Here is a 20,510-nt window from a genome sequence, read left to right on the forward strand (position 1 = left end):
ACAGCGGCGACTACAGCATCTCCGCAAAGACCATGGGAGAATCCCTCCTTGCAGGACATTGAGCAGAATTTGTACTTTCCCAAGAGGATCACATCTCTTTTGCATGAAGGATGACGGTTTATAGGGGAGCACAGATCCAACAGTGACAAGAAAGCTGCAGTATCTGGTGTAACGTGTGCAGAAATGATGACAGAAGAGCACTCACATGGGCAGAACTAGGGAAAAGATCAAAAACAGCAGATGAGTGAATATACTGGTGATAGGTCATCATTAAGTCATCAGATAAAGGTTTCCTGACCTCAATGGTCAATCAATTGTAACGCTTTCCTGCCGACCCCGAGCTGCCCTCATTTAGCTCAATGAGCGTCTGTTGAATCACGAATCTGTCATTTTGGGGAAAAACAAAACAAACTACGCTTGCCTACAACGATGGTATTCCCCAGCGCAGGGTCATCTTGTTGCCAGGAAACACTTGAAAAGATTCTTGACCTCTTTGGCCTGTCGCTAGGAGAGCTCCTTATTGGCGCTAGTTCGACCCAGCGAGGAAATAATTAATGTGGGAATAACTCAGTGTAGTCTGTTTGTGTCTGTTTTCAGCTGCACGGCTACTTTGTTCACATTACAAATCAAACACGCTGACTGGCTGAGGTTTATCTCAAAGGCAAAATAGACCGAAGTAATGAGAAACGCTACGACTTCTGTAAACTTCAAAGCAAAAATGAATACCACATATTTTTTCTTTCAGTCTCCTCCGTGACTCACGAGCTCGCTATCGGGAGAGCAAAGCAAAAGTTCAAACGCTCTGACGGGGTCAGTGCCTTCTGTACAAGTCTCTTTGATTCCTAATATAGTCACGGAAAGGCTTCCTGGCCTGGATAGAAAGAGCAAAAGGGGAGTGAAAAAAGGGGAGATCAAATGGGATAGACGCTTGTTTTGTTCTGTTCTCTCTATCTGCCGAAGGTTCCCGGCTTATTTAGCTGCTGTTTAATCTCAGCTGGCTCAACGGCTCAGGCTGCTGCCGAGCGGTCAGGAAAAGGCACCCCATCCAAAAATGCATCAACCGCAGCCAGGCAGTCACTGGGCAACCCCACATATCGTAAGACAAAAGGAGTAATGAAGGCAAAGAACAGGCTGGGTAGAGAGAATACAGAAAGAAATAACTAAACCACAGAAAAAAGAAGAGGGGTGGTTGTTTTTATGTGACGTATTTTATATAGCACTTAAGATGTCGTGAGTAAAATGCAGGTGAATCAGTCAGCGGGATAAAGGTTACAATTTTGTGGTTACTGATGACTAATTAGCCAATCCTCAGTTCCCAGTACAAAAGAAAGGATTTCATTCAGTGGAATACATCCTCAACAGTTGAGACATGTTGACATTAGAGGTGGTCATAGAGTAAAACTGGTTCTACCAGTTTGTGCCTGTGTAAAAAAAAAAAAAGGAATTCTTTCACAACCAGTATGAGTCAGTATAACAACATTCAAAAACCAATGATTCTGGTTCTTTTAGCTAGTTTTCAGCTATTTTCATTTTCCGTTATCAGGAGCAGTTGTTAGTAGCTACTATAGGTGTTAATAAAAGATGTGCAAAATCAGTTAGAAACCTCAACTTTTAACAGATTTGGCTTGGTTGTGAGATACTACTATTAGCCATCTAAGTCTAATCCAATAAGCTGTGAGATCATGCAGGAAGTATAGAGTCAGGCTTGATTGTTAGGAGTATTAATGTATTTTAAATTGAATGAGGCATGATCCTTAATTCAGACTAAGTCAATGTCAGTTTAGGCTAAGATTTAAACTTAATCTTTCTTTTAGCTGCTCTCTTATTCATAATGGGTCATGCCACCAGATGAATCTGCATATTTGATTTGGCAAATCTTTAGGTGGGATGCCCTTCCTGATACAACCCTCCAAGAAATTTGCATCTCCTCCTCATCTCGAACTAGGGAGTTTTTATGTTTTGGGTCTACACTATGTTAGCGTTCAACGACTTAGGCTAATTTTACTGGTAGAGTATTTTATAATTTTAGGCTTGTAGATGTACTGGTTGCAAAAGTTTTCAGAGATTCCCACTTCAATCTCAGACGGAGACATAAATCCCTCTGGAACTGCATCGGGAGGGCATCCAGTGTAAAAAAAATAGATTAACAAGTCTCTCTAACCAAGCATGTGGAGCTTTCCACTGTGCTGATCGGGACCAGCTGCTGAAAGTAGCATTTTGTACTTTTTAATGATATACTACTGATTAGAAATATAAATGAATAAATCTTATCAGTTTCAATTTCAGTTTAAATCAACTTAAAAATCTGAAGCCAACAACTGCAGTTCCTCAAATGGCCACTTGAGGACAGCTTCTAAAGTGAGTCACTCCCCATAGACGCTCATGTTAAAATATCAAACTTTACAGCAAAGATAAACATGCACATACTACCTAGTGCAAACAACTGCTTTGGCAACAAGAGCCAATTTATCCCCCCACCCCAGCATTTTTACAACCCGTCCACTTAAATTGTATCAAAGCACAGACAGCATAAAAAGTGGGCGGAGCTATTGTACTTTCTCTTATTGGTTTTGGACATCTGATTCTGAAGTGTTGAAATGAGCGGGGCACTTGTGACTGTGAAACTGTATCCTTTGGCATGCGCAGTTTCAAATCACAGATAATCCTCCATTTATAAACACAGTATGACCAAAAAGTCTTAATTTTTTTTATTCAGTACGACCCAAAATGAATGAGTTAGCCCATAAATTCATCAGGTAAGTGTTTCCAGAGGTCAATTCAGAAAGCTGATTTCTCATAGACTAATATAGGACTGGACGTTTTTCTGAAACCACAACTATCGCAATCTAACGGCCTTCAGACAGAATGCAGCTTTTTAGGCATTTTTCGGACCCAGAACATACGTCAGTGTTTTACAGTATCTGTGTTTGACTGACAGGTGGGAGTTTCTGAAGATAATGAGTTATGGCGTCACCAGATTTACTCTAAAGTAGTAAAAAAAAAACAAATTATAAAAGCAACTAGAAGTGTAGAAAAGAGTTGAGTTGAAAAATAAACAAATTGAGGTTCACTGTACCAGTAAAACACTACGGTGAATTAGGTGTAATTTGTTACATCCAGTGAGATTCCTGAACAGCAGAGTGCAGATTAGGTCTCATGGGTTACTGTTCTAATCTTTGTAGTTGCACATCTGATAAGTAACCAAGCACTCCCTGTATTTAGCGTGCATCCTTTGCCAATGCCAACGCTCTTTTTTTGGACTGTTAAAGGAAGAAATCCAGCTCTGCATCCGAGTTATTGCTTTAGCGCACTCTGCATCAAGTTTCATAACTCAGCTCTGGCTTAATTATGACTGGAATGCAGCCTGACCAGCCTGGAGGGCAACAAGTTCTCAAGCTGTCCAATTTCTGTATTTGGGTTTCTCCGATGTTCCTATGTGATGTTTACAGAAGCTCCCAAAGGGCACTTCTCTAAATGCCAGCAGAGTAATTTAAGAGGGCGCAGACAGCCATCGTTAACATCTATTATTTGCAGCGACGGAAACAGTTTCAAGCATCTTGTGCTGTGAACATAGCAGATCCCAAGAGTGGCCAAGTTTCACAAAGCCTTTTTAGAACAATTCACAGATTCACAGCGTGGCAGACGGCCAACGAAGCTCCTTCAAGACCTTCTCTTTAAAGTTTATCTGACTTTAAAGCAACAAATAATCTAACGAGAATGAATCTGCGTGCCATCATCCCATCGGCACTGCAGAAAATGCCATGTGAGGGAAAACATTACAGCAGACCTTGACATTCATTAAGTGATTTTTCCTACAGAAACTTTTCCACAGCTTCATTACTTCCCAGCATGATGCTCCTCTTGCCTGCTATTGTAATAGAGCTAAAAAAAAGAGAAAAGATAACTTAAAGCACTACTGTCCACCACAAGTGTGACTGCACATCCCACCGAGCCACATTCATTCTACATCCTGGTATAAAAGAAATAGATTATTTTAGCACTGATATTTATTCATATAGAACTTTTCCAGTTGATATAAAGTTGCAGAAGAACTTCCAGCACTCTGAAACAAAGTAAACAGCCGCAGAGAGAAAAGCTAATTAAAGTAGAATAAAATAAGGCGACATGTTTAGCCTGTATGTGCCGCTTCCCGTTTGAGGGGTGCGTGCCGTCTCCGGCTCTTTTGATCCCCCCCCCCCGAACCCCTTTCCAGTACCCATATCCCGTATCCTCATTTGGTACCGTGGTGACAGTTTCCCAGATACCAGACAGTATTGGTTTCCCTTCATCTTGTGGCACAGGTCCAACCCCAGTGTCTAATTTGCTAATGGATCCCCGTTGGAAGCTGCTGTCTCGACTGTACGGCGGTGGAATTATATGTGCACAAGTGAAGTAACGGAGGACTAACTGAAGGAATGAATAAATCATTGTTTTGTACTTTTCCCCCCCGAACACGGGCGACTGCAGCCGATTTTCCTCTCGTTTGTTTTCTGCAAAGCCTTGGTGTCATTCACCCCCAGAGTAGTGTGGCCGTCGCTGCTGATGGGAGAATCTGCAAACTTGACTGTAATAAAGCACTGACAGCAGCATTCCTTGCTTAAATTTCTAAAGATGTCATTACATGTTGGCATCAAGAGGAAATGAAGTATGACGATGGGCTCAAGTTTAATCTTGATGAAAGTTTGAGTCTTGCATGCTGCGCTGAAAGACGGCAGCTGTCTTTATCTTAAAAGCTCCATCAACTAGTAGTCCCTTTCACGTAGCAAACGTACACTTGTTAAAACCACAGAAAATGGGCAAATGGCAGCTGCCATTCATGTGTAGTGTACCATGCAACACTCTGACTCAGACTCATTCAGCATAAACTGACAGAACCTGCTCGGTAGGTCCAATTCTTTCACGGCCACTAACTCTAGTCTCAACAGTTTCCCTGCAAGTAATGAGCTATCAGTTGTTGGATATGGATATATTTTTTGGGACATTACATTTGGGAAAGTTTAGAGAATATTTTTTTGTTTTTAATTGAATTGCTGACATGAAGGTCACGCTGTCATTTACGCGGATCTTTTGGTTTTAATGGAATCAGCCCGGTTCAGCTTTACAGGGGTCTTTAGCTACGCCGAAGCCTCTGGGTGGTAGAGATAAGGCAGCGTAAAACCAAATAAAGCTGCTCTGCACTTGGAGCGAGACAAAGTTAAAAGCATGCTTAATGTGCCTGGATGCAGTGATTATATCTGTCTGGACCTAATGTAACACTTAAAAGTGTCCTTTGTGTCCAATCTTGAGATTGCTGCCACCGTTTAGTAAACACCCTAAACAGCATTCGTCACAGCGCACATGGAGCTCTGTGGACAAAGGGAGCAAGGCAGCATTTCCAAGCGAGCGTAACAGCTACTGAAGTACAGTGGGCAAAGGCCACTCATTCATTTGCAGGCCGATGAGAGCAGGGTTCTCATCTTTCCCATGAAGACTTACCCTCTATAGCTCGTCTGGACCTGCAATTATCACATGAAAGATAAGGAGCCAGCGCGATGCATTGCAAATGAGAATAACATAACAGCCCGTCAATGACTCTGCATGGCTGGCATTTCAGCAATAGCTCTGTCTCGTCTTTGTTTGCCTTAGTTACTCTCAAGTGACGCAGTCCAGTCATTCCAGCCAGATGACAGATACTCGTGAGTTTCTGGCAGCATGATTTGTCATCTTTAATAACGCTAGTTTATGCCAGCCAAAGAAAATGACTCCAAACACGCCTCCTTTGTTAACAGCTTGGATATTTTAAAGGTTACAAATAAACAGCTATTTGCCCAATTTAGAGTTTTTAACAATGTGAATTAACAAGGGTAATTTTCCACGGCACATTACACGGGGCACCGCGGAGTCTGACCTCATTATTAAGAGATTATTCTCAACTTCAATCAGCTAAAAAAGGCGAGCACTGTGAGGTTCACGTTCCATCTCATTTGGATCCCAAAATGAGGTTTGTTTCTAAAAACGGGACCTAAAGGTTCAGAATGCATCATACTTAGAAGTTTCTTTGCTTAAAGAAAAAACAAAACAACTTAGCACAATGAGCAAGAAAAATCACAATATATTATTTCATTTTCCACAACAGATCATCAGCAATCAAACAAAAACAAAACAACAACAAAAAACAGTTTTTGCTTTAAAAAGCAGGCGAATACAAACGTCAGATACGTCAACACAGGAGCTTTAAAGCTAAAAATAACACATGTATGTACAGCGGTGTATCGCTCTCGCTAAACTGTTCTTTAACAACAGTGAATTTAAAATCTGCCCACAGAGCAAAACATGTGTCCCACATATGTCCATCATTTATAAACCTCCCATCTGCTGTTAAAGCAGGCCCTAAATTATCTATGAGACAATCAAACTGCTTTGGTTTTCAGTCAAGAATCTGTGCAACGAATCTCTTGTGTTTTAGGCTACATGCTTTAACTACTACTGCTGAGCAGAGTTTGACTTGGGAACTCTTGTTGGTAAACAAAACAAAAACAATAAAAAGCAGAACTAAAAGTTTCACACATACAGCAGTGGAGCTCAGGATTTGGCATGGAAGCAAAGTGCACTTGCTGTGACACTTAGACTAATCACTTGAAACTGTTTTACCTCGAGAATCGCTCAGCATGAAATGTCCAATTTTCCAAATGGCTGCTAAATCCCAATCTAGTCTGGATCAGCTGATTGTGGTTGACCTGACGCAAACTCAGAGTCGGGTTTTCCACAGATAGTGAGGAAAATCGGCTGTTCAGTTGATGTTTCTACTTTTTCCACACCCACCTTTGAAAATACCTTTAGGCTAAAAAGTGTGACAGATACACCCAGTGAGGTATTGGATAGCTGAAAACAAGAACTTTGAATCATGATAAAACACCCTTTCAATTAACCTGCGTTTAAAGTGTTAAGACATGAATGTTAAGCGTGAACGCTTTGAAGAGGCGCGTCGATTCGACAGAGTCAGGAAAGTAAAACGTAACATTAGTCATCAGGTAAGACTTGCTAACATCTCGCTACAATTTGAGGAAAAAAAAAAATAGCATTTTGTTTTAAAAGTGAAGAATACTTTTGAAAACCATTCTTCACAAATTACAGTAGTCCCTCTGTAATCGCCACATTTAGCTTATCATTATTATCCAAAGCAGTAGTATTCATCCGACTCCACCCTGAGTTTCAAAGGCGATTTGGCAAAGGCGTCGCCGTCGATCACCGTTTTATCCACAAAACAATCAAGGTCCGTAGGCGAGGGTTCATCCGGGAGGTCCTCTGCTAGTGTGTCCAGGTAACTACCCACAGACAGACCATCCAGGCCGTCACTGTTGCCATCATTCAAACTATTGAAGCTTCCTCGCAGCGAGGCGCCGTCCTGGCTGTCCGACAGGCTGTATAAGCTGCCGGTTAGGCTGCTGTCATGGCTGGCGACGCTTCCTTTGTCATCTATCATCCAGCGGATGGACTCGATGCCCTCGTTGATGGACATAAGCTGCTGCATGAGCTTTACGTCAATGGCTCGCAGATTTGCCTGTATTGTGGAGAAAAATAAACATTCAAGTAAGGTCACTGCATTTCGCATTTCAGGAAATATGGTTAACAGATCAATATGTCTGTTCTCTAAATACATGGCTAATGTAAGCAGTGGGTAAGCTTAACTTAAAGGGGGGAAAGAAAAATTAACCTACACCTTGTAATATTAGACCCTTTCACATATGCCTAGAGACTGGTTGACGATCTCCAGTTGGGTTGTGGGCAATTGCTCGAACTTGATGTCATTTGCAAGCTCAAATTAGTTGTAACAAGGTATAGAGGGCTGCATGAAAAACCATCCTGTGATTACTCTGGCCACTAGCAGATTGCAGTGGCCACTGTAGTTTGTATGAAAAACTTCAACTTGTCTACAAACACTTGCAAAATGTGCCTAGGGTATTCGGTAGCTGTTGGCAGACATGTAGGCATTTTCCATACAAACTACAGGCAATCTGCTAGTGACCGAAGCAATCACAAAAAGGTTTTTGATGTAGGACCCTCTTTAGTACCAATTTCACCCAGCAACTCTCAGCAACGACTTGACAACTGGTTGGGGAATACAGGAGGTCACCCAGGCCTCTGTAACTTACCTACTTTTATTTTACTAGTAACTGATTTAATCTTTTTTAAAGACATTGTTTGTCTTAGTTCAAGTACTTCTGTTACTAAAAGGAAGAAGTTCCCTTTTTAAATATGCCACTAGTGTTTAGAGCCTTTGTTTGAAACGCCATAAACAGTTACCAGCTGATCTGACCAAAGTCAGGTAAACGAGTTATCCATTACTTGTCGTGACAACAAAACAAGACTATTTTTAAAGCGCGCGGTCATATCATCTTAGTGAGGATTCATAAATAACTACACATGATAAATGTCTGAGAAGTCTGTTTACATTTCATGTGCCCGACAGATCAAATTTTTAAATCAGCAGATATCGGCATTGGTCATAAAAATCTCAGTTGGGTTCTAGCAGTCTTCCTCTTTGCTCAGCTTGAGACAAAGAGTTGTGGGCTGACTTAAAATGACATTTGCAAAGTCTTATCATGCTTCACATACCAAATTATTTTCTCCCCAGCCAGTATATTCTTCTTCTACTGTGTGACTTGTCTGTTGGTCCCACTATTTTCTCATCATCTCCAGAGCAAAGATGGTATTCCAGATTCAACTGTCTGACTGTTCTGAGCACACTGCAGGGGAGCTTGTAGAGTATTTTATTTAGTTGTAATTGCCTAACAGTTATGCATTCAAAAGAACAAACACAGTAGTGAAAAGTGTACTTCTTAGCATTTATAATGACAGAACTGGAGCAAATGACCCAGCAATTACGTAACCTGTAACAGCCACGTGAGCAACACCAGCACCCTATTTAAATCTGTAGATAAACAGACAGGTATGAGTTATGCCAGATATAGACTTCCGAGGAAAATCGAAGTCGTAACTGGAAACTCCTTTTAACCTCATGTTGTAACCTTCCAGGTAACCTGAAGGGACCTGAGAAATGTAACTACATGTCCGGTCAACACAGATCACAATGAGTCCGACTGGTCTGGAAGATTATGGCGTAGATTTCGCGCTGAAGCGTAATTCAGGCATTGGACTACTTCTTGCCAGTAGCTGTGGCGTGACAATTTAAAGACAGAGTCAAAGTCCACTAACAGTGCAAGAAATAGAGCTCATAAGTAAAGTGGAAGCCAAGAAAACAACTAAAAACGAGCAGTGTCAGTATTGCTACTGTAAGCATCAAGGTTCAAGGATCATTCCTGGTCTCAGAAATAGTACTCTCCCCCACAGATAAATTAGTCAGAGAAAACACAATCTACTCCAGTCATTGTTGGGTCATGTGACACCGGAAAAACGACTTGTACACATGTCAAATCACAGCCAAGAGACAGTTTTTATTCAGGACAATGGATAAATGATGCCTACTTTACACAGTATGGCCATTGACTAAACTTCCTGCCCTGACAAACCATGCTATTGAGGGTGGATGGAACTGCCTATGGAGTCATTCAAAAGGGATTCCCCCTGCGTCTACTTGGTGACAAACGCCCGGTCTGAATGAAAATTGGTAAAGGGGCAGCTGCAACATCCTGCTACAGTGAAAACACTCTGAGGCAGATGAAGGCAGACAGGGTTGGTAGACTGTTCCAGACAGCTGCTTTGACACAACAGCCTTTCTTTAGAGTGGATTTGTAACCACCCTTCATTTGGCTCACATTGCTGCCGGTGTGTTTGTTTTGCAAGTATAACCACCTGCCTTATGCACAAACACACACACAGAAGCTCAGCAGATGGAGTTACACCAGAATTATAGGCCAAGCAGCTATGTTGTGTTAATAGGATGGCACCACTGGGTCTCTATCACAAAATGAATATCAGAAACACAATTAGTGCAGCACAGTTTTTGTCTGCACTGGATGCAAAACATGATTTGTGATACAAAACCCCAAACAGACCTGGTGGGACTGCAGTTTACAGTTCATTTGCTCCTTTGATTAGTTTGGGCTCGCAAATAATGCAATAGAAAAGCTAAATGCTACTTTCTTGGCACAAACTTGTGAGTGTGCATGCAGGAAGTGGTCTGATTGGATTAGTGGCTGAAATGAGAGACCAGTCACAGTTGGGATTACACTCACTTCATTTAAAATAAATTCATTTAGTATTTTTTTCCTTTTACAGGATGCTTGCATAACAAAATAACTGCCACCAAAAATTTAAGTCTAAAAAAAGCCAATTACAGATCTACTATTGTCCTTACAGTAATCTTTAATAAACTAATCCTATCAGAGCGAGATCTGTGGCAGCGGGTCAGTCTGCTGGCTATGACACACCATCTGCTCGGGACTCCTAATACCAGTCTTGACCTTTTTAAAATGGCGCGTTGCTGCGACTCTGTCGGAGTTTGAGACTAGCAGGACATTCCAGGGACATTTGAGAACAATTTGAGTGATTGCAGATAAAACTATGCAAGCATGGGGAGATAATTACAGCTGCACAACTGCAGTGGACTGGATCATACGACAGGAGAGGGGGCGAGCGCCCTGAGGTGACGGGAGTTCACAAACAGTCCTCTGCCCGCAGCACAGTGTGAACGGCTGTCACCTGCCCCCGTGACAGTCGTTCACAGTTAATGGTTATACCTGGAGCTCAGGTAATGCTGTTGTGTCTAGGTAAGGTCCTTGAACGCAACAGAAGAAACCGGACCACCCTGGCAGTAAACAACGATGCCACCACATTTATCTGAAAGTAATTATTAAAATATTACTTACAACACCTGAAACTAAGCTTTAAAGAGAAGACTTAAACTGTTTGCAAGCTATTATAGAGCTCAGACAATACACTCACCATCTCTTGTTTGAGAAACATCATTTTGCTTTCCAGTCTTTTTATGTCCGCAGAGTTAGCGCAACATTTGCAGTTCCCTGAATGCGGCGCTGCGGACTTGTCGTGTTTCCCTCCGGCGAGAGAGCGAAAGAGACTGTCCGGAACTTTTCGGCCCAACTTCGTCTCTATGTCCTTCAAGTCTCGCATGACGCTGTTGTCCTCCTCCATCGCGGGGTGTCACACACGCAGTCAGGACAGTTATCTGCGACCACGGAGGTTATATTCCCACAGCCTGGCGGGCTGTTCGCGTGAGCTTTAATCAGAGAGGAGTGGAGTCAAAGTATGCTAATAAAAGTTTTAAGGCGCGCGCTCATCGCAGCTTCTTCGCTGTGACGCTAAACTCACCGCTGCCACAGCAACAGACCTCCCATTTAAGCTCGTGAATGGACAGTTTAACGACAACGCGCTCTCCGCGGACCCTCCCATTGGGGGAGCTTCCTCTGAAACCAGACTCCCTACAGGTGAGACGAGAGAGCGAGAGAAATAAAAAAGCAGAGGTGTTTCCAGGATATTATTTTTCAAAAGCGGTGGCAAAAGCCCACAAAGAAAATAAGCATGACTGTTTAAAATTTTATTATGAATAACTTTTTGCAAGGTCTTTTAATTCTCTTTATTTTCTCACCTCGTGACCCCCCCGACAAGCTGAGCTCGTGTTGTCAAGGGAAACTAGTCACAGTCAACTGGTGCTTTCAGAGTCCTGTAACTGTAATAAAAGACGGTTGCTAGAAGTGATAAATGAAGTTATAGCAGGGGCGTGTCCAGAGGGGTGAAGGGCATGGTTACTGCCCCCCCTGAAAATATAATGCCTCTTTTCGTTAGCGACTACTCAGCCTGAGTTTGCTCTGCTTGGTTTTGGTCATTTTCCATTACAATTGAGTACCACCTCAATGTGTATGGGGGTCATTATAGCATTGTTTGTGTCATATGTATGCGACAGTGTAGGATGTTGAGGCGATGGTATACCTGCTGCTCAGTGTAAAGGTTTTTGTCAGACACATGGACGACACACGCACACAACACCATGCCAGATTACTGTTAGGCTGCTCCCTTGTCACGAGGGGTCAATACAACAAGTAGGTCCATGTTGTACCCCTCGATTTGTCAGACTTCCTGACCCAACAACAAAGGAGACTTGGGTCTCTGTGGAGACTTTAAGCATTAAGTTTATTTTAATGCTAAAACCTTTGTAATATTAGGGCACTTATTAGGATTAGTGGCTCCATAGTACAGGGGTTTACACACTTGGCTAACAAGCAAAAGATCCCTGGTGTCACCCAAGGCCTCTGGGGCTCTTATCAAGAAGGCCATCTGGTGTAAAAACTAAACACCCTTTGTGAATAATGAAGCAGCTGAAGCTAACTTCTTCTAGTTTTTTCTTGAGTAAAGAGTTTAAATACGTCTCTGCGCAGATTCTCAATCATCCAGGTCATGGTAGTGTAAAGAGCCTGGAAAGAAAGCGTCATGGTTTCATGACATTTCAAGACGTTTCACAAAAAGTCTAAACATTTGTTTCACTGCTTTGCAAAAAACTCAATGCAAACAGTGTTTAACCTCGTGGGCAGTGCCGCTTATCGCGTAACACCATCTGCACGAGGGCGCAGGGCAGCAAATGAGCCTGAAATCCATGCCCACTGCTATCTATGCCAATTTTCTACACTGTATTTGTTCCACATCAAATTCTGTGATTTTCCCGTGGGCCTGCATTGTTCACACCCTTAAGTAGCATAAATGATTCCCAGATGCCAAACTATTTAATGTAAAGCCCCTAAGTTCAACAGAATTATTTATGTAAAAATACAAAAGTATAAATTACATTTTTCAACTATTGTATGAAAAATGTGTTTCAGCTAAAAAGACAGAAAATAAAGACTCTTGACACTCTTTTACATTTGATCTAAATCACCACTGTGCTTTATTTTCCTTCTACTTCTTCGTTTATTAGCAACATTTCAAGTCAGGTGAAACAGTAACTTAACACATCATAAAAAAGCATATCTATCTATTGAACGTTCAGTAGGTCCTGCAGAGTTCTAGAAATTAAACTACAGCACCCCCTTGTGGGTAATATGGCTTAATTGCATGGGCACTTTGATAAAATATACCTTTTCTGGTATTGTGCAGCTAAACCAAGCGAACCTAAAAAGTCAGATAAACTCAGGGGATGATGTAGAGTATGCAGTTAGTAAAACGATAGTCATGTTCAGGAAGTATTACTTCCTTCATTACTTTAAATGGATGTAAAACGCTCACTGGCACATTCCTTTCAGGCGTGCCCCCTTTTTGTTAAGTGAATCAGCAAACACTGAACTTAGAAGTCAGCTGATCTTGATATGCAATTCCTGATTTAAGGCCTTTTTTTAACCACTGATCAAATTCTGGAGGGGTGACGCTGGGCAGAGATGGGGTGAAAGTCTATTTCAGGGCCTTTTCATTATAAAAAGTCTTCAGTAAGTAGGAAATGTAAAAGTCAATATTTACATCTGCACTATTTGTAAATATAGACGCACAAATGCAGCAACAAAAGAGATGATTTTATGTTCTAGTGAGAACAGATTCAGACTTTAACAAACCACACAAGCGTGTCACTGTGAGACAAAGAGGCGCTTTAAAGTGGGGCTTGTGTGTGTCTGTGTGTGTGAGAGAGAGTTTATACAACAGATTGGCTTTTCTCATCATCGTAGCGCTGGTACTGATCCCCGAGCAGAGGCTGGTGGCCCTCCTTCCTGTGAGACCGGGCACGCACAGCACACGTGGTGAGAGCGAAAACGACCGCGACGACCACAAGGGCAGCGACTATGGCCATGGTTATTATTTCGCTCAGGGTGAAATTTTCACCTGGAAAGGCAGGAGTAAACAATGATTACAGGTCATCTGAGCATTTCTCTGAAGGCGAGATTAAAGGCGTGCGGGTCAAATGTGTACCTGGCCATTCGGCTTGGTAAGAGTAACCGAGGTTTTCAGGGGCGGTCACAAACATCTCCGAGTTGGTCACCGGAGGCCAGAAGGGCACCATGTTGTAGCGCCTGTTGTGACCGATGGGAGCATCTTGTTCTGGGTACACAGCCGCATCTGTCGGGAAGCACTTTAAATTAGCACAAAAGCTCACCGCGCCATTATGAAGGACAATACGTTTTTTTAAAAACAGATGCTACTGAAAGACCTGGGCTGTGCCTCCTCAACCATTCATCAAATATTGCGTCGGTAAAGGTGTGGAGCAGGACGAAGATGGGGTCGTTCGGGGAGAGGTGAGTCTGTCCTCCTGTCCCGTTCAGGAACAAATGAGCCAGGTTGTGGAGGCTCCTCACTATAGGGTCGTAGTTCCCCTTGGGGGCGCTGTAGCCTGCCAAAATAGCACGAAAGGGCACGAAAAGCTGTGTATGTGAACGCAAAAGAGTTGTATGACAGACAGACAGAAATATCTTTGTGCTCGCTCACCTTCAATGGTGTTCCTGAAGCTTTCAGAGGAGGTGGAGAAAAATGGCGGCGTGTCAAAAGTGTTGACCTGCAGGCAGTCTGCCACGTCCTGGGGCTCCGGGAGACGCTGGACCATAGGCCTGTTCACATTTCCTGCCGGGTTTCTTCTAATGGGAGAAGACTCGGTGCCTGGAGGGAGGGAGGGAAAGGAAAACAACCTGGATATTACCGTATTTTCAAAAAGAACTCCAAAACAAAACCCCCCCACAGATCACTGCAACATCACCAGTCTCCAGCCTCACTGTTGCAGATGGTTCCCAGCGTGTCGTAGTCCTCCACGCTCTCACAGACGACTCTCCACTGGGAGAATATGGAGTTAGAACTCAGAGAGTTCATGTCAAAATTGCTCCTGGCTCCCATCAGGTCATCTGTGCAGATGTCACATGTGTTTCCCCCGATAGCAAAGTTCCAGTAGGGCAGGGCGAAGGAAGGGTTTTGCAGCATGTCCTGGGTATTGAGTATGAATAAAATCAAAGCATGGCTGGGTTAGAGTGTGTCGCCATGGATAAGGATGTATTTGACTGTGATGCAAACCAAATGCATTCAGTCTGAAGAGTCGGTATTGCAATCTTTCTGATCTAATTTAAAGTTTCGTTTATTTTTAATAAATTGTGCTAAAAAAGAAAGCTCTAGTGGAAGTCTTTTTAATCCCTTTAGTTATGTAGAACGTCTATATGAAGACAGAAGTTGGGGGGATGTATACGGCGCTATAAAGTCACGATGGATTCAGAAATGATGAAACTTTGTGAAAGGAAGTTGCAGTGCAGCGCTCTTGCTCTGCTTCCGACTTATTTCATGACTTTCCAATGCAAAACCTCGTAGTTTAAGATAAGGCGTAAAGGTAAAGAAAATGTTTCAATAGAGGATTTATAGGGGCAAAATATTCATGAATCTCAAAGGAACATAGTCTGTCTGCTTGGCTGTGAATTATTCCCTCCTTCAATTCTTCTTCTCCGGTGGTTTATCAAAGGAAAACTTACCAAATCCCGCTTTTAAAGTCTATGCTTGCTGATATGAAACCAGTCGGGTAAAAGAGTGAGTTGAAGATAGAAACCCCCCCACCACACTAATAAAATCCAGGCATTCTTACCTATATGATTTAAATGCAGCAGGACAAGAAGCAGAGACAGTTCATTCTAATTCTTACTGGAGAAAAAAAGAGCCTCCAGCAGTGTGTGAATGTGAGAGTGAATGAATAGTAGAATTGTAAAGCGCTTTGAGGGCCCCGAAAAGCGCTATATAAATGCAATCCATTATTATTATTATTTCCCTCAAACTTCACCAGTGTGACAGATTTGAGGATGAAAACAGAACAACAAAAAACAAGGCACTAATTAGGGATCCCAATTTAAACCAGAAACTTGCTCAGGATAAGGAAGGAGCTTCTCTGCAGGAGTCCAACACTGACAGGGTTCAAACCCACACAGCACACACAGCAGCCTCATTCTCTGCCCTTAATTGTGACCCGACTGACGCATGCAACACCGACCCTGGAGCGGATTATTAACATTCTCCACGTGTCACTTTCGTGATCGTTAAAGTCTAATAACGCCTCTTCAACAAAGCTCCTTTCAGTGCTGTTTTCTCCAAATGGATGGTGTGCAGACCGAATCCAATCTCTAATTTGAAGTGGTTAAAGTCACATTTTGCGCGCTGCTCGCTTATTAAGGTGTGACATTGCTTCGTCAATTATGATTTCTTCGCCATTACAGCGCATTAGACAAAACAAAACAAGCGGGCAGGGGAGGGTGGGGTGGTGGGAGGCAAGAAGGACATTTGTCGGTGTTAAACTGGTAAATTAAAGATGTCGATAAACAATTAAGTGATGATTAGCGACTCTCAGGCAACAAAATCAGTTAGTTTTTTTTTTTCTTTTTCAAATTTGAGTTAAAAAGACCCTAATGACATCCGCAATACTACAGTGTACGCTGTTATAGATCTAATTATCTGCACTATCTCACCTGCATGTCTCGCTCCAGCTGGAGCAGGTGGTACCTGTGCCAGGTCAGGAAACCGGGGCCCTCGTGCGAAAAATCCACGCCCCCAAAACTGGCCTGCCCCGCGCCCAGGAAGGTCTTGCTGACGGAGTAATAGTGGGACCAAACGAAGTAATTGTAGATGGAGACGTTTTCAAACTGCGTGGTGTTCCCGTCAGGGCCAAAGATGCCCGGATAGTGCCGCGTTGCGATCACCAGATCGGGGTGCACCGTGCGCTTGGCCTGGTCCAATGCGTTCACGAACGCACGCTTTTCCTCCGCGCTGAGCTGCATCACGTTTCTTCTCACTGGAGGATTATAGCATTGGAGAAAAAAAACATATTAGCTCAACCGGTCGCGCTAATTGGAAATCAGTTTTTAATACCCAAGATGCGCGTAATTGGTACATTTTTGGCAGCTTTTTTGCACTTACCAACAGGAACTCTTTGGTCACAGTTGGGCCCGGTCAATCCGTGTTTACAGCGGCCGCAGTTATGACCACTGAAGTTTCCGTTACACTGACAGGTACGGCTGAAAAAACGGCTGGGCCATCGTTCCCGATCATCCCGTCCGTCGTGCGGGTACTGAGGCCCATGCGGCTGTGTGTCCACCGCCACCGACACACACTGTCCACGCCCGGTGCTGGAGCCACACGGGTCATTAGGCAGTCCAGAAGGCGACGGGCAGCACTGTCCACTCCTGAGACCCTCTGGAGTCACACACTCTCTGGGGAACTGAGCGCTCACAACCACCGCGCCCACAATCACCAAAAAGCAGAACTGCCACATTATCCAAAAAAGAAAAGTCGCTGCCAAAGTTTTACGCACGGCTGGTTTCGAGTCTGTTTTTACTGACTGACTTCGAGTACAAACCTGAACTAATTATTTTCCCCCAAAATACACTTGCATCACTTCACATCAGAAGTTATTTCTTCTCTGCCAAATGAGTGGGTGTAAACCTCCACCTTCCATGCACCCACGCAAGACTCCACTTCTGTTTCCCCCCCAAAACCACTGAACCGACGACCTTAAATACCGGATTAGCGCATGACTACCGGATTTACTGACTCCCGCGTGATCCCATCACATAACATCATATTTGCTAGGGATGGAGAAGGTAGTGTGATCCGGTCATGCACACTTTTATTCCTCTAAAAAAAAGTCCCTGGATGTCTACAGTCGACCGAATAAACACAGCATTAAATGTAAGAAAGTCCAATTAATAACCGACTCTAAGAAACACAAATTATGATAAATGACTACTTCCACACACACAGTGTAACGTCTCAGTGCGCTTTTATGAGCACTGTATGAAAATTAATTAGCTATGAAGTAATAGTTCCCCCCTCACAAATCTTTTAGCAAAGGAATAGATGTTTGGAGAGTTAAAATAATAATAAATTTTTTTTTTCAGCATGTTGAAGAAATTCAACCTAGTGTGTGTGACACTGGAATTTAATCTTGCCTCAGAGGTTTGCTAAAGTGATCATATTTCAGGTCATTTGACTTCTCAGGAAGGCCCCTCCACCCTCCCTCTCCACCTCCTTCTTTCCCCAAACCCGAGCCTGATTTTACTGTCCAGAGCATGTGAGACTTGAAAGCACGAACAGCATTTATCCCACAAGAAAAAGTCTTTGAGAAATGTAAAAATGTCTCTGTGTTTTAAATCAGAATAAATAACAATGCAACAGGTTCCTATTTCCTTGCACGTCATGCATGGAAATTTAAAATCTGAATTCAAAACAGATCAATAAATACTTTGCTGGTTTAATCAGCCTTTTAAATGCTCCGCGTGATAGATTGTTATAACTTGCCTACAAGGAAATTTGTCGTCCCAGTCAGAGCTTACACAGAAACACACAGTGTTTGTTGAGGGCTCGTACTGCACGCACAAACCTAAGGCACACTCTTCTCCATCTGAAAGTTCCCTATCTCCAGCCCCTCTGGCAGTAATGTGACGTGGGGAATGAGGTGATCAGTGTCATGAGAACTAGCTGTGTGATGTCAGACCGGAGGGATTGCATGTAGGAAGGCTTTTGAGGTAATAATGGTGGCAAGTCTGGTTGTTGGAGATAAAGAAGGTATAATGATGTTTCATGCAGGGAGGGGAAACCCAAGATGTGGCCTGGGGAGGTCACACCACACAATAATGTCATCTGGCTTCCCCACACAACCAGTGCTGAAGCTGGTTCTGCTGGCTGAAGTGCTGTAGTTCCCATGCAAACACACAGTACTTATCGGCGATTAATAAAGGGCAAGCTCAGATTTTTTGTTAGCCAACTGTGTGTTATGTAGACAAGGTCATTATATTTCGAATATATCCAAAATCTTTGCAAAAGTCTCGAAAAAAATCCTCAGGACTACAAAAACTTTATAGTGCAAGATGTAAATGGTAAAGAGGTAAACAGTTTCTCGGCATGTCTGTTATAAAAGACCATAAAAAGTAAGAATATATGAATTTTACAATCCCAGAGAAGCAGAAGGTGGGACATCATGTTGTCTCATCAGGAGTAAATTCAGACACAGCAGGAGGGAAAGCTGTATACCTGTCACACATAAGGACCTTCTGTTTCCAACTAACTTTAAGGAATTATTTAATATTCTTCAACACGGAGTACAACACACTCCTAAAGATGGCTGTAATTTAAAAACATAGATACGACATGTTTGCTAGCAAGCCTCCCAAATGTTTAACAGCTTGGACGTGTGACCATACGATGAATCTTTCAACCACCAAAGACACCAGAGAGAGAGAAAAACATGTTTTCCTGCAGCTCTAAGTTAAATTCACTTCTAAAGAATGAGTTACAGCTCACTTCACAACGAAGACTGAATGTAAGCCTTCACAACAAACCATTCACATGACACCTTTGCTTCTTTTCTTCATTTGTTTATGATAAATGTGTATCTTTTTATTTTATCTGCATTTTTCTTTTATGTTGATACTGTTGATTGACAGTGAACAACTGTGGTTAAGCTAAGTGACAAAAGAAGCAAAGATGTCTGCTTGTGCTTGCTAAATAAATTCTGGCAGGACCGATCAGGCGAACAGCAGCGTGTTTCCTCTGCTCATTATTTCTCCTGTTTTACAGAACGCTAATCTGCCCACCGTTACGCTTGATGCCATGATAATCCAAACAGTGCTGAGAGTCTGAATTTGAATTAAATCTCCAGGACTTATTTTCCTGTTACGTCAGTTCAAAAGTCACATTTTTGAGAATAGCCACTGAATGATAAACAGATTCGCTATTGGTCCGATGTGACTTTTGTGGATTTATCTTCAAAGGCTCACATATAAAGAGACCATAAGTCTTTGTGCAGCTTTGAATTACTTTGTGTAACCACAGCAAGCAACCTTCAGAAAAATGCTGACCCACATACAAGAAGTATCCAGACTTCTTCTGTTTGCTCAGTTTCCAAAACTTTAAACGACTTTCTTCTTTTAAATACGATTCTGATCTCACCACATTATTTATCAGCTGCATTTGAGGTGAAGGTTACTGTTAATTGTCATTCATTAATCATGTACAAGTCTTGTTTTACGTGTAGTTACGGCATTTATTATGTTTAATTTGTGCCTTTGCTTGTGTTAGTTCTAATAAAAGTTTTATACGTATAAAGATATTACATATAAGATAACTCAGTCCTTGTGTTAGATGGAATGTTACCTAATTTTCAGTTAAAATCTCTTTCAAAGTTACTAGTAACTATCTATAATTATTTTGCTAACTCTCACCATCAGACTGTGTTATTGGGTAGTGGTCTAACTGGTTATGCTTACTAACTCTGATTCTCTGATTCCCTCCACATAATTTTTTATCTTTGTTGGCCGTAATTAATGCATTTAGCTAATTTTCTTGATTCACTGTGATGTTTGTATCCAGGGTCATGCCTCCACAAACAAAGAGTAACACCCCAAATTAATTATCTGGATAAAGTTATTTTATTATGATGATTCTTAAATCCTTTAAACATGCAGCCTCGCTGAGATCGGGACCTTGGCTCTTTTTTTCCTGCTGTATTTTGATAGATACAGTGAAGAAAGGACAGAAAAGCAGGGGCAGAGAGAGAGAGAGAGGAGAAGGCATGATGCACAGGGCTGCAGGTCAGACTCAAACTTGGGCCTGCTGCTCTCAGC

General features: G+C 42.4%; 2 protein-coding genes across 3 annotated transcripts; both read right to left on the minus strand.

The window, feature by feature from the left end:
* Positions 1-5,780: 5,780 nt before the first annotated feature.
* On the minus strand, positions 5,781-11,635 carry lurap1l (leucine rich adaptor protein 1 like). 2 transcript variants are annotated; one of them, XM_086283154.1, is made up of 4 exons: positions 11,546-11,635; positions 11,269-11,378; positions 10,885-11,176; positions 5,781-7,540 (listed from the first exon to the last, which is right to left on the minus strand). In XM_086283154.1, the coding sequence occupies exons 3-4, from the start codon at positions 11,089-11,091 to the stop codon at positions 7,151-7,153; spliced, it is 597 nt and encodes a 198-aa protein (XP_086139280.1). In that variant the 5' UTR covers positions 11,092-11,176; positions 11,269-11,378; positions 11,546-11,635; the 3' UTR covers positions 5,781-7,150. The 2 variants fall into 2 exon arrangements, with proteins under 2 accessions (XP_086139280.1, XP_086139271.1); XM_086283145.1 differs by having other exon boundaries at positions 5,782-7,540; positions 10,885-11,378; positions 11,546-11,634.
* Positions 11,636-12,804: 1,169 nt separating this feature from the next.
* Positions 12,805-17,396, minus strand: LOC147335861 (5,6-dihydroxyindole-2-carboxylic acid oxidase-like). Its single transcript, XM_086283134.1, has 7 exons — positions 16,807-17,396; positions 16,359-16,681; positions 14,640-14,844; positions 14,359-14,526; positions 14,084-14,263; positions 13,846-13,992; positions 12,805-13,758 (listed from the first exon to the last, which is right to left on the minus strand). The coding sequence occupies exons 1-7, from the start codon at positions 17,159-17,161 to the stop codon at positions 13,571-13,573; spliced, it is 1,566 nt and encodes a 521-aa protein (XP_086139260.1). The 5' UTR covers positions 17,162-17,396; the 3' UTR covers positions 12,805-13,570.
* Positions 17,397-20,510: the final 3,114 nt, after the last annotated feature.

The sequence above is a fragment of the Aulonocara sp. 'chitande type north' Nkhata Bay genome, linkage group LG3, assembly GCF_057382095.1.
Source record: "Aulonocara sp. 'chitande type north' Nkhata Bay isolate Kocher_YH1m ecotype deep benthic linkage group LG3, A_spYH_male_GT1.1, whole genome shotgun sequence".
In the NCBI taxonomy this organism is placed as follows: domain Eukaryota; kingdom Metazoa; phylum Chordata; class Actinopteri; order Cichliformes; family Cichlidae; genus Aulonocara; species Aulonocara sp. 'chitande type north' Nkhata Bay.